The sequence below is a fragment of the Cydia splendana genome, chromosome 25 (assembly GCF_910591565.1).
Source record: "Cydia splendana chromosome 25, ilCydSple1.2, whole genome shotgun sequence".
In the NCBI taxonomy this organism is placed as follows: Eukaryota; Metazoa; Arthropoda; class Insecta; order Lepidoptera; family Tortricidae; genus Cydia; species Cydia splendana.
In genome coordinates, this window is record NC_085984.1 from 6,036,176 (window position 1) to 6,057,621 (window position 21,446).

The 21,446-nt window shown below is 38.4% G+C and overlaps 3 protein-coding genes across 3 annotated transcripts in view; 1 reads left to right on the forward strand and 2 right to left on the reverse strand.

The window, feature by feature from the left end:
* The window catches only part of LOC134802762 (LIM and SH3 domain protein F42H10.3), a 41,198-nt gene extending 40,004 nt beyond the window's left edge, over window positions 1-1,194 (reverse strand). Inside the window, exon 1 of the mRNA XM_063775457.1 lies at window positions 957-1,194. Within this exon, the coding sequence (XP_063631527.1) occupies window positions 957-1,025 (69 nt within the window). The 5' untranslated portion in view covers window positions 1,026-1,194. The remainder of the gene's footprint in view (window positions 1-956) is intronic.
* Window positions 1,195-1,889: 695 nt separating this feature from the next.
* LOC134803011 (coiled-coil domain-containing protein 13) lies at window positions 1,890-4,468 on the reverse strand. Its single transcript, XM_063775737.1, has 6 exons — window positions 4,103-4,468; window positions 3,801-4,018; window positions 3,480-3,717; window positions 3,236-3,406; window positions 2,877-3,095; window positions 1,890-2,730 (listed from the first exon to the last, which is right to left on the reverse strand). The coding sequence occupies exons 1-6, from the start codon at window positions 4,304-4,306 to the stop codon at window positions 1,942-1,944; spliced, it is 1,839 nt and encodes a 612-aa protein (XP_063631807.1). The 5' UTR covers window positions 4,307-4,468; the 3' UTR covers window positions 1,890-1,941.
* Window positions 4,469-4,555: 87 nt separating this feature from the next.
* The window catches only part of LOC134802850 (WD repeat-containing protein 7), a 156,156-nt gene continuing 139,265 nt past the window's right edge, over window positions 4,556-21,446 (forward strand). The window contains exons 1-7 of the mRNA XM_063775587.1: window positions 4,556-4,740; window positions 5,832-6,072; window positions 6,722-6,835; window positions 8,270-8,413; window positions 9,889-9,954; window positions 14,683-14,845; window positions 17,742-17,874. Of these exons, the coding sequence (XP_063631657.1) occupies window positions 5,839-6,072; window positions 6,722-6,835; window positions 8,270-8,413; window positions 9,889-9,954; window positions 14,683-14,845; window positions 17,742-17,874 (854 nt within the window). The 5' untranslated portion in view covers window positions 4,556-4,740; window positions 5,832-5,838. The remainder of the gene's footprint in view (window positions 4,741-5,831; window positions 6,073-6,721; window positions 6,836-8,269; window positions 8,414-9,888; window positions 9,955-14,682; window positions 14,846-17,741; window positions 17,875-21,446) is intronic.

The window sequence follows — 21,446 nt, forward strand, 5'->3', positions numbered from 1 at the left end:
TAGTCGTGTGTCGATAGATGGCAGTAAATTTACAGTGACTACAAAATTTACAATAACAGGACCCCTCTATACTATCTATTCTTTTTGGTAAAAGGAATCTTATCAAATTAATGCAAGATGACAACACCTTCATTTTGCAATGTTACAAGGGCACCTTATCTTTTAATAATAAAGTACATATAATTTGATTTATATCAGAATTTCATCGCTGACAGTGATAAGATATGATAACAATATCAAAACAGCTTGCACTACCTGCGCTATGTACATTGTCCCTTGATAAAATATTTATTTACCACCTAGAAACATGTGAATTTATCTATTTAAAGTTTGCTTTTTTTAGCATTACAAAAAAGGTAAACAATCTTGACGTGTCTTTTTGTTGAAAAACACTTTTGAAAAATAAGTCACGGCCAATATGTAACAATTATGAATCATATACGATTATTTACATTCTTTTGCTTTCATAAGTAATACTTACTGATATTCAAAAAGCGTTTCTCAATTAAAAGACACGTCAAGATCGCGTAGTCTGTTTCTGATGCTAATAAAAACGAACTAGTTGCTTGAAATTCTCTATTTACGTGACCAAGGCTTTAGCACACTCAGCTACTGTGAATTAAAGGATCAGTACATTTGAATACAATAGATAAAGAATGTGACACAAGGTCATGCTTATAAATAAGGACTCTAATTAGGTAAAAAGGTCATCATATAAGGCATTATGACCGGCCGACAATGATAACAGCAGCAATTTAATAATTTAATGACTCACTGGCGGTATAAATTGGTGTACCGTGGCCCGTATGATTCCAGCAAAAATGAACTATAAGTTATGTCCTTTAGTTGATAGAAAGTTTAGAAAGTTAATAAAGACATTAATAAGTGTAAACAACGCGTGACGGCACAATAATTGATACAGTGCTAATTTTCATAAGGAATGCAGTGAAAATTACCTTGTCCAAACATTTCAACTCCTCAGTCGGGTAAACTGTTTTCTCACACCTCGCGCAAGTTTTATTCATTTTGAATGTATTTTACACAGAAACACACACCACTCTCAAGTCAACACTAGTATTAACAGAGCAACACAAGTTTTACACGTTTCACGAAGTTTTGAATTCACTTTGTATCAAAAAACACTCACGAGCACGAAATATCGTAGCATCCCCGAGCGCGCATGACAAAAAATGATAAATGGCGGCGGTTGGTGTTGCCCACATGAGAATATAAATTCTACTATTGTTGAAACAAAAAAAAAACAATTTTTACCATTCCAAAAATTCAGGCCTGTACAGAACTTGTAACAAGTTACATGCAAATTTAAAATAAAAACATTGCCGGCTTACTACATTCAATGAATTCAAAAGCCACAAAGTATCAAAATCGCATGAGATTTGTTGTAAGGTCTGTAGAGGCCTTTATTCAACTTTCCATCATGTCCTACAGCCGTATTCGAACAATGAGATACGTCAAATACTAGACGGTTTGTTTGTAGGTATTAAGTTTGTATGCACTAATAAAAATACTAGATATTGAAACGATATGGATTGGATATGTCAGTGTCAAACAAGTGTCAAAATTGACGTTTCTTCAAACAAAAATGTCACTTTTGACGCTTGTTTGACACTGACATATCCAATCCATATCGTTTCAATATCTAGTATTTGACGTATCTCATTGTTCGAATACGGCCGTTAGCCTTTCCCATCGTCACCTAAATTTATAATTGCGTATGATTTGCATTGAGGCATTTGGGCGATTTCTTTGGACCGACTCTCCTATATTTTTCAAACTTGCCGCCTTTTTCAAGTGTCAGAAATGGCTTGTTTAGTTACTTAGTTAAAGCCTTATACTAACTTTATAAATGAATTACAATTATGAAAGGCGATATTAAAAATAATGTATTCAAATACTGTATTAAAAAAAGCAAATAATATTTTACGAACATACACATTTCTCCTTCTGTAATACCGCCAAAGCTTCATTAAATAATTGCTTAGACGTTTGAATCATTTCAGTCAAATTATTGCAATCCTCTTGTTTTTCTTCTTCGATCATTTTTAATTTGTCTTCCATAATCTTTAATTTTTCATCAGCAAGTTCCAATTTATATTTCAATTCATCTTTATCAAGAAGTTCATATTCTTCATTTGTCCCGGTTTCATAAATTGTACTTTCACTAACTTTGTCTGTTGCAGATAAAGTCGTAGATGGTTTCTTGGAAACAGGAGGAGCTCCTGCTAACATTTCAGAGATTGTTTCATTCTTCAAAGAAATCTTTGATGCACGAGAGCCCTTCCTTGTATCTCTGTAACCTTTTAATTCTAATTCCATCATATTGACTTTTTTTTCTAACTTTCGTTTTTTAACCCTCAATTTTCTATTATCTGCTTCAAGTTCCTCCCATTTACGTCTCTCCTCTGTTAATCTATCGTTTAAAGTTATCACTAGTTCTGACAGCTTTTTGATTTCATTATCAGTTGCTGTTTTCATTGGTGTGAAGAATACACTTTGGAGGGAACACTCTTCGTAACGCAGTAGTTGAACACGTAGTTCTTCAATTTTGGCAGCTTTCTCTGTCGATTGTTTTCTAAGAGCATCTATTTTGGCTTCGGTATTTTTGGTAATTTTTTTATATTCTTCGATTTCACCATTCATTTTGTTAAGTTTTGTAGTATTTTCTTTTAATATTTCCTGGTAGTACAATTCCAGATTCTTAATTTGATTCTGAAAAAAATATACGTTTCAGGGTTCTTTAGATTACCGTTTGCCTATGATGTGCGATGAAAAAAGTATTTACTTAGATTAAAACTACTTTATGTTGAACGACACCAATTCTGCATAGGATTTTGATTGTAAAATGTTAAACTCACTCTCTGTTCGTTAATGAGCAAATCGTCATGATTGCTCTTTTCAATAAACGTCTGCATCTTCTGCCGAATAGCTGTGGAGTCACATTCCAAGTTTCGCACTCTGCACCGCGCTCCATCCAATTTCTTCTTCAACTCTTGATTCTCTTTTTTAAGACTCTCGAGATCTTTCATTGCTTGGTCAACATCTTTCTTTCGTTTCATCTCTATTTCTCGTATGACCTGAAAATAACATAAGGCAAAAACAATTTAAAGGTTTGAAAGCAGGAAAACTGGTCACAAATGATTTGCCTTAATATTATTAAATTTTGATAATATGGTAGCTGTCTTGGTAAAAAATATTACTTAAAGCCAGAACGCACATTACTTTGATCCTTCTTCTGAGCTTCAGTTACGTCCTTATGTTTGCCATTCAATTTCTCTTCCAATTCATTAATCCGTTTTTGCAACAGGAGAATCTGCTGCGCTCTTCCTTTCCATCCGGCCATCTCGTTCTGCAGCTCTTTAATACTCGTGAACTTGTCACCCAACTCCTAAAAGTTCAAAATAAATATTACTTTACCCTTCATTTTACAGTCCGAACCAAAATCCCATTGATAAAATTACCTGCTGCAGTATCTTAGTAGCGAGTAATATTTCATTTTTCAATTCAAGATTTCTGTTCTTGCTTTCGTATAGTTTTTTGTTGACAACAGCGAGTTTATTATTTAAGTCCTTCAACTCATCAGGATTGATATCTACGGGTTCCTCTTTGCAAAGACAAACATGAAGTTTTTCGTTTTCTTTGCTGAGTATATCCAATTGCAGTATTTTTCTTTCTAGAGCAGAGTTTTTGGTTTTATACCTACGGAAATAGGAGTGCTGGATTAGGAACACAATTGGTGTAGAAGCAGCAGAGTATGAGAGGGACTAGTAAGAGGTACTAACCCTTCCAATTCGGCTACAAGATGACGGTTCTGTTTGCACAAGTCAGCGATTTTTGCACTGATAATTCCGGCTGATTTAGACGAGATGGCGGGCCCAGTGCCAGATATGATATCCCGGATACGCTGATTGAGATCCACGACAGTTTTATTTAGTTCTTTGATTTCGGTGTCTTTTGAAAACACTAGCTTTCGAAGCTCGTTATTCTCACATGTCATCGCCTGTATAGAATAATTCAAAAGTAAATATGCAATGTCAAGCTAGTGGAAAACCTACCTAAGCATTTCATTTTATAGTTTACAAACCTTTAGCTGTTCAATAAGGTGTGCGTTTAACTCAGGCGGATACAATACATCATCAGGATCTGGACTGTTTAACGCAGCCAACATTTTCAGTTTCATCTCATCAGTTTCATCTATTTTACTCGCCAACTCTCCTAATTTATCGCTCTTTGCGGGCGATTTGGCGCTTGCTACATGAGATGCCGAAATAAGTTTTCCTTTATTCATATTTGGGACGCCAGGTAATTATTTTCTATGTATCTACAATCAGTATATAACATATATTTTATGTATATTTCGTCAATATTGAACTACTTCGACTTCAACGTGAAGGCGTCAAATATGACATGTTTCTAATTTTGAATTTTCGCATTTATGTAACTTTGGATTTGAACCAAATTTGAACTCATGCTTTATGACGGTATATTTTTTTCAAAACGCATCCAATATTTGATGATTTCGCAACGCAGGACTACCAACGTACCAAAACTAACTGTCATGCAGCTGCCTGTCAGCTGCTTGCAGTCATAAAATTGATAATCGCAGTTTTTAATCGAAATTATTAAATTTGCTCCTTCCTGATAACTTCTATTGTGGTTTAAATGGATGGCAATTGAGTGAGGTGCATAGTATTAGAATTTATCGGTGCCTAAACATCGACGGTACGTAAAAAATAAGATAATCAATACGTCCTTGCGAAGTACTTGTGAGGTATTCAGCTAGATCTCACGTCTTATCGTTTTGTTATACAAACAAAACGTTTTAATGGGTAATTAAGTTGGTTATTTCCATGTCTAAGACTAGTGAGAAATTAGCTTATTTTACCTATTACAATATGTTAACATGTATATACATTTAGTCTACACTAAGCTAAAGTTGAACTATAATTGTTGTTGTGTTATGATATTCAAATTTGTATCAAAGAGGATTTGAAGAAGTGAGTTACTGTCATGGTAAATTATGTAGCTACAGTTCATTTACTGCCATCTTTCGACAGAAGATTAAACCTGTTTGAATGCCATTTGATTTTGATCCTTATTCTTTAACTGATATGTGTTAACTTTTTAAATATTAATATTCACGCCATCTACTCGAGCATAGGCTGAAGGTTGTGGCGCCATCGCTCGAAAACATGGAACCATACCTTTGATGACCATGGAACCAACCAACAAATGGTTTATTTTAAGAACCGGATTCCTGAAGAAACTAATTGGTGACCGCTGGTATAGCCAGTACTATTATTATTTTTTATTATTTAAGCCTTTATTTTTCCTTAAATAGTTTTACATAATAAAAGTTTTCTAATAATATTGTTGTATTTTACTATATTAAGGACCCCTGTCGGGTATAGGACTCCTCTATATCTTTCCACCTTTCTCGGTCTTTAGCCTTGATTAGCCAATTTTCTCCAGCTGTGGCTATGATATCCCTGGACCATCTTGTTATGGGTTTTCCCGCCTTCCTTTTGCCATGGGGTCCTGGCCACTTTGTGACTTTGTTGGTCCATCTGTCATCTGTCAATCTTCCTATGTGGCCGGGCACAGCCAGTACTATACCTATATTTTAATAAACATAGTATTATATATAATATGTCTAAAATATGTTTGATGAAAATGATTAATATATTTTGCTGGGAATTTTGTTTTCTACCTAGACAAACAAAAGAAAGAATCCCAATAAGAACCAACCATCTAGCAACCCTTGTCCCAGTAGATAATTAACATCCAAAATTGATCATATTTATATTTTTCAGCATAACCATGCCGGGCACAAATCTCATTGTGCCAGTTGTGCTCTGGGGCAAGTATGCCCCAACCCACTGCGTCTCAGCCGTATACCTGTCCAGAGACCAGAAGACCCTGGTCACGGGCTGCTATGACGGCCAGATCTGCATATGGGCCGTGGACCCGGAGTCGTTGAAGATGACGCCTCGCTGCTTGCTCGTGGGGCATACTGCTCCGGTTACTTGTTTGTCGAGGGCTTCTATTATTCAGGTAGGCATAAAATTTGGAAGGATATCATCATTTGCTGTTTTATGTAGTTATGTAGTTCTGCAAAATATTTGAATACAGATTTATAACAAATTAAAGTAATACATATTGATTTGAAATAAAGGCTATAAAATGATCTGTATAATAACTGAACTCTAATAAAAGAAAACAAATAAAATAAAAATCACCATCTTCATCATCTTCCTCGCGTTGTCCCGGCATTTCGCCACGGCTCATGGGAGCCTGGGGTCCGCTTGGCAACTAATCCCAAGAATTGGCGTAGGCACTAGTTTTTACGAAAGCGACTGCCATCTGACCTTCCAACCCAGAGGGTAAACTAGGCCTTATTGAAATTAGTCTGGTTTCCTCACGATGTTTTCCTTCACCGAAAAGCGACTGGTAAATATGATATTTCGTACATAAGTTCTGAAAAACTCATTGGTACGAGCCGGGGTTTGAACCCGCGACCTCCGGATTGAAAGTCGCACGCTCTTACCGCTAGGCCACCAGCGCTTCAACAAATAAAATAAAAAATAGTATTTTTATTTTTCTAATGAAAATTATAAAAACAGTCTTTACCAATCAACCATTTTATTATTTGTTAATAAATTCGTGTGTACTGTTACTAAGCAACAGTTATTTCTTTTTGCAGGATAACAACTTTATTGTGAGCTCCTCAGAGGCCGGTGAGATGTGCACTTGGGACCTCGTGGATGGAAAGTGCCGTGAGAGTGTCAAGTTATCTCAAATACATACCAACATACAGGTAATAGAATTAAAACTGTCATAGTCATAGTAACATAAAAATATTTTTTATGATTTTATTGTAATATTGTGCAATTTAAATATCATAGGTGGCATTGTAACATAACAATTGATAAAAATATCATTTATGAATAGACTGATTGTTAAAGAAATTAAGGTCACAGAAGGCATTTTTTAGGAGTAAATTTATATATTTTACTAGTGATCCGCCCCGGCTTCGCATGGGTTACAAAACCTTAACGAATTATACACCAAAATCTTCCTCAAGAATCACTCTATTGATAGGTGAAAACCGCATGAAAATCCGTTCAGTAGTTTTTGAGTTTATCGCGAACGTACACACAAACAGACAGACGCGGCGGGACATTTTGTTTTATAAGATGTAGTGATATTCTGGCACAGCGACCTTGTCGGTAGCAAAAAACAGTAAAAGATATGTAGGTGCAAAGACTTGACTTCGCAAAGCAAATTTAAAGTCTATATCTCAACGGTGGAACCGTTCTCTAAGCACCATACTGGGCTGGCTGAGATGCAGGATCAGTATCGCCGTTATACGCGCCACCAGCATATGGATCCGAGGCACACGCCACCGGTTTTAGGGCCAGTTGCACCCACCACATTTGACAGACTGATCAACGTCAGCCGGCACGCCCCGGCGCTTTACTATGAAACTTTCCATACATAAAAATTTAGCGAACTCTTTAACTATACGAACAGTTTGATGCAACCGACCCTAAGTCCACTGCCAGGTGGCTTGGGTTCGACGACGGTGCCGCCCTTCCACACATCCATAGAAACCCCTTTTCTACTCTACATATGTATTATCTAACCCAGCGGCCGGCAACCTTTTTTTGCGTAGTTTTAGTAGCGTAGTTAACGATGAGTAAGTTGACGCGGGCCGCACTAATACTAATATTTATGACTATATCAGACATTGTTGTTTCTCAATATTACATAGCCAGAGAGGCTCGCAGGCCGCAAGTGACAGTTTCACGAGCCGCATGCGGCCCGCGGGCCGCAGGTTGCCGACCGCCGATCTAACCCTTTGCCTATGTATTACTTATGATTGTTATAATATTTAATTGCGAAAAAAAAAATATCTAGCAAAATTACAAAATTTAAAGTTTGCGCCTTTTCCTACTGACAAGTTGGGTTTGTTTCAGTACAATAGGGTATTTGACTGTATTTAAAATAAATTATTTTACACCATGCAAGAAATAAAGCACCAAGATTAATAGAGAAACGTAGACAGCAGTTATTTTTAGACACAATTTCTATTTTAAATCCCGTATAAAACTATAAAGAGTAGGTAATTTGAGCACGCCGTCATATGCTAGTGTTTCATATTAATACCAAAGTAGCAAAATCGTTTTGACAAGTTCGAAAAAAGAAACTGATTTGACTAGTAGTTAAAATACCCTGTTCGTTTTTTCAGGCATACCACATGTGCAACGCCGATGACTTACGGCTGTTTTGCAACGGCTACTACGCTGAGATCCTGGTCATGGATCCGTTCTCATTGGAGATACTGTTCTCGCTCAGCTCCAAGATGAACCCGGACTGGATATCAGCATTGCATGTATGTTTGCTCAGTTATTTATGACGCCGATGACTTACGGCTGTTTTGCAACGGCTACTACGCTGAGATCCTGGTCATGGATCCGTTCTCATTGGAGATACTGTTCTCGCTCAGCTCCAAGATGAACCCGGACTGGATATCCGCATTGCATGTATGTTTGCTCAGTTATTTATGACGCCGATGACTTACGGCTGTTTTGCAACGGCTACTACGCTGAGATCCTGATCATGGACCCGTTCTCCGAGATACTGTCTGCCCAGCTCCAAGATGAACCCAGACTGGATATCCGCGTTGCATGTATGTTTGTTCAGTTATTTATGACGCTGATGACTTACGGCTGTTTTGCAACGGCTACTACGCTGAGATCCTGATCATGGACCCGTTCTCCGAAATACTGTCTGTCCAGCTCCAAGATGAACCCAGACTGGATATCCGCGTTGCATGTATGTTTGTTCAGTTATTTATGACGCTGATGACTTACGGCTGTTTTGCAACAGTTACTATCCAGAGATCCTGATCATGGACCCATTCTTAGAGATACTGTCTGCTCAGCTCCAAGATGAATCCGGACTGGATATCTGCATTGCATGTATGTTTGTTCAGTTATTTATGACGCTGATGACTTACGGCTGTTTTGCAACAGTTACTATCCAGAGATCCTGATCATGGACCCATTCTTAGAGATACTGTCTGCTCAGCTCCAAGATGAATCCGGACTGGATATCTGCATTGCATGTATGTTTGTTCAGTTATTTATGACGCCGATGACTTACGGCTACTATGCAGAGATCCTGATCATGGACCCGTTCTTGGAGGTACTGTTCTCGCTCAGCTCCAAGATGAATCCAGACTGGATATCCGCGTTGCATGTATGTTTGTCCAGTTATTTATTGACGACCGGTCTGGCCTAGTGGGTAGTGACCCTGCATGTGAAGCCGATGCTCCTGGGTTCTAATCCCGGTAAGGTCATTTATTTGCCGATGAACACAAATATTTGTTCCTGAGTCATGGGTGTTTTCTATGTATGTAAGTATGTATATCGTCGCCTAGCACCCATAGTACAAGCTTTGCTTAGTTTGGGGCTAGGTTGATCTATGTAAGATGTCCCCCTAATATTTATTTATTTATGGCACCTATGACTTCAGACCTTGTAAGCAAAAAGATGTCAACTGGCGCGCGCGGCTACAGCCCAATATCAATCTTCGTGCGTTCCGCACACGATACGCGTGCCGTTCAAAGGGTTAACACGCGTAAAGTAGTGCGAAATAGACACCGCAGACAGCTGAAGTATGTAGCCATTCATTTTAATAGCTAATTTGGATAGGAACAACTGTAAAATGTATAATTTTCTTAAGGGGCCCACTGATTACCAGTTCGCCGGACGATATCAGTAATCAGTGGGCCCCTTTAGAGAGGCGGTCCTAAGAGGATATTGTAGGTTTTTATATTAATGGGTTTTTATTTATTTATTTCAGGTGCTCCGACCATCGTCGAGGAAAGACGACGTCGTTTTGGCCATTTCGATTACTGGGACGGTTAAAGTAAGTTCCTAACCATTTATCAAGCTTGATACGATTTATTTGAATTTCGACCTTAACCCCTGGAGCGCCCCAGAATTACCGTAGTATGGAACTCCTATACTAGTTACCAGCACACGTGTCTGTTTAGGGCGCTCCACGGGTTAACAGTGTGGGTTAAAGTTCAAATTAGAAGTTTCGAAAAATATACGGTATCTGCTACAGTTATTGGCCCCTCCATAGTAATCAGAAAGAAACAAGGCAATATAAGTCTTATTGTTCATCATCATTATCATCAGCCTACTCTCGTCCACTGCTGGACATAGGCCTCTCCTATTGCACGCCATTGAGCACGATTTGCGGCAACTCTGATCCAGCTTTTGCCAGCCGCCTTGAGAAGGTCATCGCTCCATCTAGTCTGAGGGCGTCCTTATTGTTAAGAGTGGCCAATTACTATGGAGTGGCCAATAACTACAGTTAGTCACCCTACGATCCTATACAAAATGAAATTTTAACCATATCTATACATATAATAAAGCTGAAGAGGGTCGAAAGTCTGTACATGGAAGATATTTGAAAAAAAGTTGGCTGGGGATACTTAGAATTGATAACAGAACGCGTTCCAACAGTTTTTAGAATTTTTGTCTGTTTGTCTGTTTATCTGTTTATCTGTTTGTCTGTTTATTTGAACGCGCATCACGTGAAAACGGCTGAACGGATTTTGATGAAAACTTTACTAATCTGTCGAGAAAATCCCCGGCCAGGATATAGGCTATAAAAATTCAACCCCTAAAAGGGGGGGTAGCCACAACACTCGATTGACTTAAGTTTGCCCCTGAATCGTATGGCGCTACTTAGGAAGGAGGGGCAAACTTTTTTCAAATATGTGTTAACACTATAGAGTAGCCTGGTAAACTAACAGATGACGCTGAATTTAATTCGATGTGACATAAATAAGCCACCGAGGAAGGATTTTGCCAAATTAACTCTAAGTTTAGAAGACCCCTCTTCTAACATTTCAATTAATCGTACGGATATCAACAAATTTAATTGAATAATTGTGTTGATTTAATAATACAACAAAATTAAACGACAGTAAATTAATTGCCCCTCATTGCACAGTGCCATCTTTTGGGGAGCTGAGTAAACATTAAGTAACCAAGAAAACTAAAAATGAGTTTACATAGTTACGTAGTGGTAAAATAAACACACATATCAACACGCGTATAATTGCATAAATTTATTTAAAATTATTTATTTTCTCCGTCATGAATTATACCTAATCGTAATTATATCGCATCCATATCAAATCCATATTCATACGTATCGCCTCCTTAAGCACTTAATAATGGCCACGAAGGTGGGTACTTTGAAAAAAAAAAAAACATTGACCTCTGTCATTTGCAGTGCCGGATTTTCTTTTAAGCAAAATAAGCACTTGCTTAGGGCACCATTGTCTAGGGGCACCAAAAATTATCGAAAAATTTACGCGTTCGCTTCGCTCGCGTTTTCAATAACTTTCTAAGATATGATAAATGTGACATTCGGTTGGCGACTGCAGCAGCATTACTCTGCTGCAACGTTACTGCTGCAGGACTGTCAATTTTCGTGATAAAATAATGTGTCCACACTAAAATTAAAAATGTACACCTGTCTATCAAATTGCGTTTTTTTTATACCGAAAAATTGTCGCGCTCGCTTCGCTCGCGTTTTCAATAACTTTCTAAGGTATGATAAAGGTGAAATTCGGGTGGCGACTGCAGCACCATTATGTAATCTGTTGCAACGTTACTGGTGCGGCACTGTCAATTTTCGTGATAAAATGATGTGACGGATTTCCATACTAAAAGTAAAAATGTACAACTGTCTATCAAAATGCGTTTTTTTATATCGAAAAATTTTCGCGCTCGCTTCGCTGGCGTTTTCAATCACTTTCTAAGATATGATAAAGGTGACATTCAGGTGGCGACTGCAGCAGCATTAGGTACTCTGTTGCAACGTTACTGTTGCGGCACTGTAAATTTTCGTGATAAAATGATGTGACTGATTTCCGTACTAAAAGTAAAAATGTACAACTGTCTATCAAAATGCGTTTTTTATATCAAAAAATTTTCGCGCTCGCTTCGCTCGCGTTTTCAATGACTTCCTAACATATGATAAAGGTGACATTCAATTTTCGTGACATAATGATGTGACTGATTTCCATACTAAAAGTAAACATGTCTATGTAATTGCGTTTTTTTAAATCGAAAAATTGTCGCGCTCGCGTCGCTCGCGTTTTTAATAACTTTCTAAGATATAATAAAGGTGACATTCGGGTGGCGACTGCAACAGCATTAGGTACTCTGTTGCAACGTTACTGTTGCGGCACTGTAAATTTTCGTGATAAAATGATGTGACTGATTTCCGTACTAAAAGTAAAAATGTACAACTGTCCATCAAATTGCGTTTTTTTATATCGAAAAATTTTGGCGCTCGCTTCGCTCGCGTTTTCAATAACTTTCTAAGACATGATAAACGTGACATCCGGGTGGCGACTGCAGCAGCATTAGGTACTCTGTTGCAACGTTACTGCTGCGGCACTGTCAATTTTCGTGATAAAATGATGCGACTGATTTCCATACTAAAAGTAAAAATGTACAACTGTCTATCAAAATGCGTTTTTTATATCGAAAAATTTTCGCGCTCGCTTCGCTCGCGTGTTCAATGACTTTCTAACATATGATAAAGGTGACATTCAATTTTCGTGATATAATGATGTGACTGATTTCCATACTAAAAGTAAACATGTACAACTGTCTATCCAATTGCGTTTTCTTAAATCGAATATTTGTCGCGCTCGCTTCGCTCGCGTTTTCAATAACTTTCTAACATATGATAAAGGTGACATTCGGATAGCGACTGCAGCAGCATTAGGTACTCTGTTGCAACGTTACTGCTGCGGCACTGTCAATTTTCGTGATAAAATGATGTGACTGATTTCCGTACTAAAAGTAAAAATGTACAACTGTCCATCAAATTGCGTTTTTTTATATCGAAAAATTTTGGCGCTCGCTTCGCTCGCGTTTTCAATAACTTTCTAAGATATGATAAAGGTGATATTCGGTCAGGGACTGCAGCAGCATTACTCTGTTGCAACGTTACTGCTGCGGCACTGTCAATTTTCGTGATAAAATGATGTGACTGATTTCCGTACTAAAAGTAAAAATGTACAACTGTCTATCAAATTGCGTTTTTTTATATCGAAAAATTTTCGCGCTCGCTTCGCTCGCGTTTTCAATAACTTTCTAAGACATGATAAACGTGACATCCGGGTGGCGACTGCAGCAGCATTAGGTACTCTGTTGCAACGTTACTGCTGCGGCACTGTCAATTTTCGTGATAAAATGATGTGACTGATTTCCATACTAAAAGTAAAAATGTACAACTGTCTATCAAAATGCGTTTTTTATATCGAAAAATTTTCGCGCTCGCTTCGCTCGCGTGTTCAATGACTTTCTAACATATGATAAAGGTGACATTCAATTTTCGTGATATAATGATGTGACTGATTTCCATACTAAAAGTAAACATGTACAACTGTCTATCCAATTGCGTTTTCTTAAATCGAATATTTGTCGCGCTCGCTTCGCTCGCGTTTTCAATAACTTTCTAACATATGATAAAGGTGACATTCGGATAGCGACTGCAGCAGCATGAGGTACTCTGTTGCAACGTTACTGCTGCGGCACTGTCAATTTTCGTGATAAAATGATGTGACTGATTTCCATACTAAAAGTAAAAATGTACAACTGTCTATCAAAATGCGTTTTTTATATCGAAAAATTTTCGCGCTCGCTTCGCTCGCGTTTTCAATGACTTTCTAACATATGATAAAGGTGACATTCAATTTTCGTGATATAATGATGTGACTGATTTCCATACTAAAAGTAAACATGTACAACTGTCTGTCCACTTGCGTTTTTTTTTATTAAAAATTTTTCTCGCTCGCTTCGCTCGCGGTTTCAATAACTTTCTAAGATATGATAAAGGTGACATTCAATGTTCGTGATATAATGATGTGACTGATTTCCATACTAAAAGTAAACATGTTCAACTGTCTATCGAATTGCGTTTTTTTACATCGAAAAATTGTCGCGCTCATTCGCTCGCGTTTTTAATGACTTTCTAACATATGATAAAGGTAGTGATCCAAAGGACTCGAGCCTTTTAGCTCTTTTTTTAGGGCTCGCCTCATCTCTTGACGCCTAAAAGGCTAAAAGGCTATTTAGCTCTTTAGCCCCCGAGCCTAATTCTATTTAAGAGCCTAGACTCTTGGGGCTTAATAAGGTAATTGTAAAATATTTTATCTGGACACAGTGGATACAGTCCTCTAGCATATCCATCTGTCAACTTTACTTCAAGTTCCGCCTCCAGGGGAGAGGGAGAGAAATTAGGATTAGAAAGTAGACGCTTACCGACACAGACCGAATTCCACGCGGGCGGAGCCGCGGGCACAGCTAGTATATTCATAAATCATAATCTACTTAGTTACTTTATAGGTCATACTGAACAACTTTTATTATGGGAATGTCGAAATCGCGAATAAAAATTTCGCTGTCCCATATAAATCACCGGCATTACATCAGCAGGAATGTATGAAACAGCCAAATTTTTTTTTTCTGTATATTTTAAATAATTAAATTTATTAGGCGATATCATCTGTTTTAAACATTTTTTTTCATAATTAAGTGTATTTTTTTCCATCAACAGGTTTGGTCCCTCCTAGGCCATGAGAATAAGCAATCTGAGCCGATATACGAAAATGAGTCAAAGCAGATTCGCTGCCTAAACGCATTGTCACTCAACTGCTGTGCTTACAACCAACGGACAGTGCTCATAGTGTGTGCGAAGTACTGTCAGATATATGACGCCGGTAAGTAGACTAGTGGCTCTGTGAGCTGTAGACCTCGCGAGCAGAGCTTTAAATTACATGGTGCTAAGAGCTTTAAATATAGTAAATAAAAATAAAAAAACAGTACGAAATTTAAGTGTAAAAAAATAAAAAAAGTTATATCCCAGCATACAAATACTGGGGATCGAACCCAGACTGCAATATTCAAAAAGAAACTTAAATCCCTTCTAATAGATCAGGCATACTATCGTATTGCCGACTTTATGAGTGCGCCGGTGAGTAATTGACCCAGCATCGTTTGAGAAACAGGTTCTAATACCTAACTACCTACAAATGTTACTTGTTTATTACCTACTTGTATTTAATTATAAAAACATAATGTACTCAATAGTTTTAAGTTAGTGACGTGTAAAATGTAACTATGTTTATATTTACCAATAAAGTCTGTATTCTGTATTCTGTATTCTGTATACTCTCTGTGCAAACAAACAAAAAAAGCGAACGTATACAAACTGAGCCAAATAGTTCTTGGTTAAGCTGACGAAATTTAGCTACTCATTCTCAAGTTAAAATTAAATATCTCAATACCTCCGAAACCAGCGAAATAAATTTTCTGAATTTTTGGCCATTTAATCTATAAACATATCTCAAAAAGAAAAAACTCTTATGATATCGATACGACTATTTGTTTAGGCGCGAGGTATCACGACTCCTCCATTTTTAAAGATTTCCAAAAACTGGATTGACATAAAAAAATTATTTAATCATAGAATCTGGTCACAAAATTTCACGAGAATCGGTTGAGAATTGTGACCTGTAGAGGAGAACATCCGTCATCATTCAAGAAAATAAAACGACTAAAAGTACATAAAATAACCCTTACACAAGAAAAATATTAGAGACTAGCTGTGCCCGCGGTTCCGCCCGCGTGGAATTCTGTCTGTGTCAGTAAGCGGCTAATTTCTAATCCTAATTTCTCTCCCTCTCCCCTGGAGGCGAAACTTGAAGTAAAGTTGACAGATGGATATGCTAGAGGACAGTAGACCAGATAAAATATTTTAGGTACCACTAAATAAAACTACACTCCAAAATCAATAGTTTTTTTCGCCCTTATTATAATTTTACACGTGATTTTAACGACAGAGTAGGTGTATATCGGACGATACAGTAAGGTATACGCACGCGAGCGAAAGCGAAGCGGCCTGCCTGGCTAGAGCGCCACTCACCGTGGTCTTCTTCAGACTCCTGAGGAAGAGCGCGTGCCGTTTGTAACCTCAATGCGTTGCGAGACTTTCGCGAAAATGATTCGATTTTTTTCGGGAAGGCAAGGAAATGTGTATAAAATGCGAGTCCCAAATCGTTTGACTCCGCAAACGACCAGTGCCGGATTAAGATATTTTGATGCCCTAAGCATTTCTAGACCATGGTGCCCCCTCTCCCTAGGGTCATCAAGATTACATTGAATTTTTTTGGTAAATTGAGTGACGTTCATTGCCGCATTACAGCTGAGAATGGAAATCAGTCATATCATTTTATCACGAAAATTGACAGTGCCGTAGCAGTAACTTTGCAACAGAGTACCTAATGCTGCTGTAGTAGTCGCCATATCTTAGAATGTAATTGAAAACGCGAGCGGAGCGAGCGCGAACATTTTTCGATATAAAAACGCAATTTGATAGACAGTTGTACATTTTTACTTTTTAGTATGGAAATCAGTCACATAATTTTATCACGAAAATTGTCAGTGCTGCAGCAGTAACGTAGCAACAGAGTAATGCTGCTGCAGTCGCCACCCGAAAGTCACCTTTGTCATATCTTAGAAAGTAATTGAAAACACGAGCGAAGCGAGCGCGAAAATTTTTCGATATAAAAAACGCAATTTGATAGACAGTTGTACATTTTTACTTTTAGTATAGAAATCAGTCACATAATTTTATCACGAAAATTGACAGTGCTGCAGCAGTAACGTAGCAACAGAGTAATGCTGCTGCAGTCGCCACCCGAAAGTCACCTTTGTCATATCTTAGAAAGTAATTGAAAACGCGAGCGAAGCGAGCGCGAAAATTTTTCGATATAAAAAACGCAATTTGATAGACAGTTGTACATTTTTACTTTTAGTATGGAAATCAGTCACATCATTTTATCACGAAAATTGACAGTGCTGCAGCAGTAACGTAGCAACAGAGTAATGCTGCTGTAGTCGCCACCCGAATGTCACATTTGTCATATTTTAGAAAGTAATTGAAAACGCGAGCGAAGCGAGCGCGAAAATATATCGATATAAAAAACGCAATATGATAGACAGTTTTACATTTTTACTTTTAGTATGGAAATCAGATACATCATTTTATCACGAAAATTGACAGTGCTGCAGCAGTAACATTGCAACAGAATAATGCTGCTGCAGTCGCCACCCGAATGTCACCTTTATCATATCTTAGAAAGTAATTGATGCGATCCGATAATCGACGATGTCGGAGAAATCCAAAATCCAAACCACCGTATACTATAGGTAATAGTTAGTAATCAATGAAATATGCCGCACGCCTGTTCTTATTTTAATTCTATGCATGTTAATATTCTGAACTGGGGGTTGAACCCCGGGCAAAAGCTAGTATTTATTTATTAGTGCATACAAATACAAACTTAATATAATACATACCTTAGAAACAAAACATAATTAAATAACTAACCTACAAAAATAAAAATTAAATCCAAAAATAAATAAAACTAATCTTAAAATAAATAATTACAAACTATCCCCCTGCGGAATGGTGCCGTAGATGCTGGCAGCATTTCCTCGCTGTATCGCAATACTCATTCTTTGTGCGAGTAAGCTGCCAGCTCTACGATCACCAGTGGCGTCTGCTATTCTTTTAGATGTAGCTAGTATTTACATGTAATGTGACGTTTCCAGGTGATTTCTCCGTGCTGTGCTCGATCCAGGCCCCTACCGGCGAGCGCTGGATGTCGGGCGACTTCCTGGCGCCCGACCGCGTGCTGGTCTGGTCCACCGAGGGCAAGGGGTACCTCTACAGGCTGCCCGCCAAGTACGTACTGTATACGGACTAGAAAAGTGGGATTATCTATACTAATATGTACTATGGAAGGTCGTTAGGAGATGGGTGACTATGAACAAATGAAATTAAAATGGTAATTTTCTAAGGCACCGAGCTAAATCGAATTATTATTTGAATTGAATCGAATTAGCTATGAATCGTTTGTCTTTTTCTGTCATTTAGACTTATGTACACATTTGTAAGAAAGGGATGTAACATAATTTTACTAAATCGGGCCCGTAAAGTTTTATGAATAAGGAGGTAAGGATTCTGGTATGTACGAAAAAACATTTTTCAAACCTGTCTCTCAACACCCTTTCTACCTAACCATGGTATCGTCAGCTAATACAGTAGGCATCAGATATATCGGAGCGGCCAAGGCGCTCACAAATATCTGAACACGCCTCTATTGCCAAGGCGTTAGAGTGCGCGTTCAGATATTTTTGAGCACCCTGGCCGCTCCGATATATCTAATGGCGACTGTACTAGACTTGCTAGACTGACTTACATTCGAGAAGCAAAACGATCGTGTGTAAACAAAGGATGCTTAACATGAGTAATGTCGTACATTGACCCCGCCGCAATGAGTTTTTCGGAACTTATGTACGAAATATCATTTAATATTTACCACTAGCTTTTCGGTGAAGGAAAACATCGTGAGGAAACCTGCATACATCTGCGAAGAAATTCAAAGGTGTATGTGAAGTCCCCAATCCGCATTGGGCTAGCGTGGGGACTATAGCCCAAGCCCTCTCGCGCAAGAGAGGAGGCCTGTGCCCAGCAGTGGGACGTATATAGGCTGAAATGATGATGATGATGATGACCCCGCCTGTTCCTATCACTGTCGCACGCGCGTAGAGATGCAACGGATAATTGTTTGCCCGGATACCGGATATTCGGCCTGGCCATCGGCCGAATATTTGGTATCCGGCCGCCGAATATTCGGCCGGCGGAACTATACCTACAATTCGGTTTTTCAGCATGTATTGTGCAGGTTTTGACCTGTTTCGCAGTGAACGCCGCGCGCCTCATTTCTGGGTTCGAAATGAGTGCGCGTGCGAGTGAGTGGAATGTTTCAATTGTTTTAAAATAATAAACGGGTACGAATATGACCGTGACTGTTCAATCAATGTTATGTTACTATGTTATGCCGGATAAGCCGTATACCGGATAGTAACCGAATATCCGGTGCATCTCTAGTAATTATATACCTGTTCCGCCCATGATGACGGCGGTCAATGGCACTGTTCGAGCAATATAAGTATGCGCGTGCAAAAGAGATAGAAACAGGCGGGTTACTGTACGATATTCCTCGTGCTACGTGTCCTTGCTTTAGTAGTTTTGGTTGCGGAGGTGTTCGTTTTTGTGTTTAGTTTTAATGTTGGTGGAGGTGCTGGGATATGAGATAAAATTTTATTTGTGTTTTAAGACTAAATATGATTTAAAAGATATACAGGATGGCTAAAAAATAACATTCCCGTTGCCAGGGAGGTTTTGGGATTGTACTGAGCAACTTTTACTACCAACCCCGAAATCGCGAAAAAGAATTTGGGTGTTTCATACATTTTGGCTGGTTCATTTTGTATGGGAGGCTAATTTTTTTTTTCGCGGTCTGGGTTGGTCCCATAGTAAAAGCTGCTCGGTATAATCCCAAAACCTCCCTGGCAACAGGAATGTAGTTATTATTTAGCCTCCGTGTATACAGTGGTACTACTACTAAACAAAATTAATAACTAGCTTAAATCTAAAATAGGCCCTTGAGGCATTGCACCAAGGATGCTGGCGGCATTTCCTCGCTGTATCGCAATGCTGATAAGTTGTGCGAGGAAGCCGCCAGCTCTTCGGTCACCAGTTACGTCAACCAGACGCTTCGCGAATGAACTGATATAATTTTATACAAATTATAAATTAGTGAATCAAATACATATAACATTCCTAAGGGTAAATAAGACAGAGTTTTTGAGAAATTCTGTAGGTATCACAGGAAAGTCTTATCGTCAAAATCATTTGTTGTAATATTTATTTAATTAATGTGACGTCACGTCATTTACAATGTCATGTTTTTAATATTTAATTTATTTATTTTAAAATGAAGCATGTTCCGCATTTGCTATTAAATCCCTGTTTTTTTCACCTCCGCAACTAAAATTACTAAAGATTTTTGAGCCACCGCACACTAGCGTCTTTTGAGCGTCGGCGTCTAGTCTCTATGGAAAATGGCGTCGCTGCGCAGCTGCGCCGACGTTGCGTCGAGCAGCAGCCATAGACCCTAGACGACGCTCGGAAGACGCTAGAGCAGGGGTCTTCAAACTTTATTACCTGAGGGCCATATTGCGCCTGAAAAACTTTCGCGCGGGCCACCGTCGGTTTTTGCGCCGGGGGACGGTGTCTGGTTGCTGCTGTTAGGAACAGTTCCACTCTCAATGAATGCTCAACCCCTGGAGTCTGGCTCCCGCGGGCCGGACAGTGGGCACTCGCTTTGGGTGTCGGCGGGCCGCATTGGAACGCATCGCGGGCCGGATCCGGCCCGCGGGCCGGGGTTTGGAGACCCCTGCCCTAGAGTGTGCGGCGGCCCTTAATGTCTAGATTTTCACATTCAATTGGCATGAATTTAAATCATTATTGCAGCTAAAATAAACTTCCATTCTAGATCTCATCAGAGCACAAAATGGCCTCTGTGTTTATATTTTACAACATAAACGACAAATAACACAAATTATATACGTAATTTTTTTTTTATAAATGGGTCGATCAACTATTTCTTGTTGTTATTCTGTCCCATCAGCCAGGAGACAATAGTAGCATAGTTTCTTAGAAGAGCTGCTGTACCATGTTCTACAAACGTGCTTAGTAGATGTCCCATTATGGAAAGGCCTTAAAATTTAAGACTACCAAAAAATTCAAGTTTGGTTCATTTAAATACGAAATAACTAGTATTTTAAGAGTGACCCAGGAGACCGTAACCATGGCAACGAGTGACAAGAGAAAGTTGATTTACCCAAATAAGTAATAAGAATATTTTTTACGGACTTTCACTTTGCTTTATTGTGGCGTTCTAATAGGGGGTATTACTGCAATGTTCTGCCGCCAGAGTGCAGCCCTAAGCTAGCTAGTAAACCATAGAGTAACTTATACATACTGTGCCTTAAATTGTTTTTTGACATGTTTTCACAGACAATAAAATATGACATTGATGCATCAAGGCGGTTTGTTAACAAGGGCCTACCGGGAAACGCGAAAATCGTAATTTAGTTATCTGCCTCTTTATCGCTCGAAGATGCAAGAGTAATAGAGAGGTTAAATAACGAAATTTCGATTTTCTTGTTTCGCGGCAGATTGTGATGGATAGTGGTAGTGGCGCCCCCTACGCAGAGTTTTGAGTAATATTCCCTATTGAAAACGTTTTTAATCCATGTTATGTAATTACAATACATTTTGTTTTATATTGTAAATATACTACAAATAATAATTTGTGTTATTTCGGTCGCATTCAACGGAGCTTAATTTTTATAAAATTTAAACTAATTTAATAAAAGTTTGATCATTATATCGCTAACATGCAC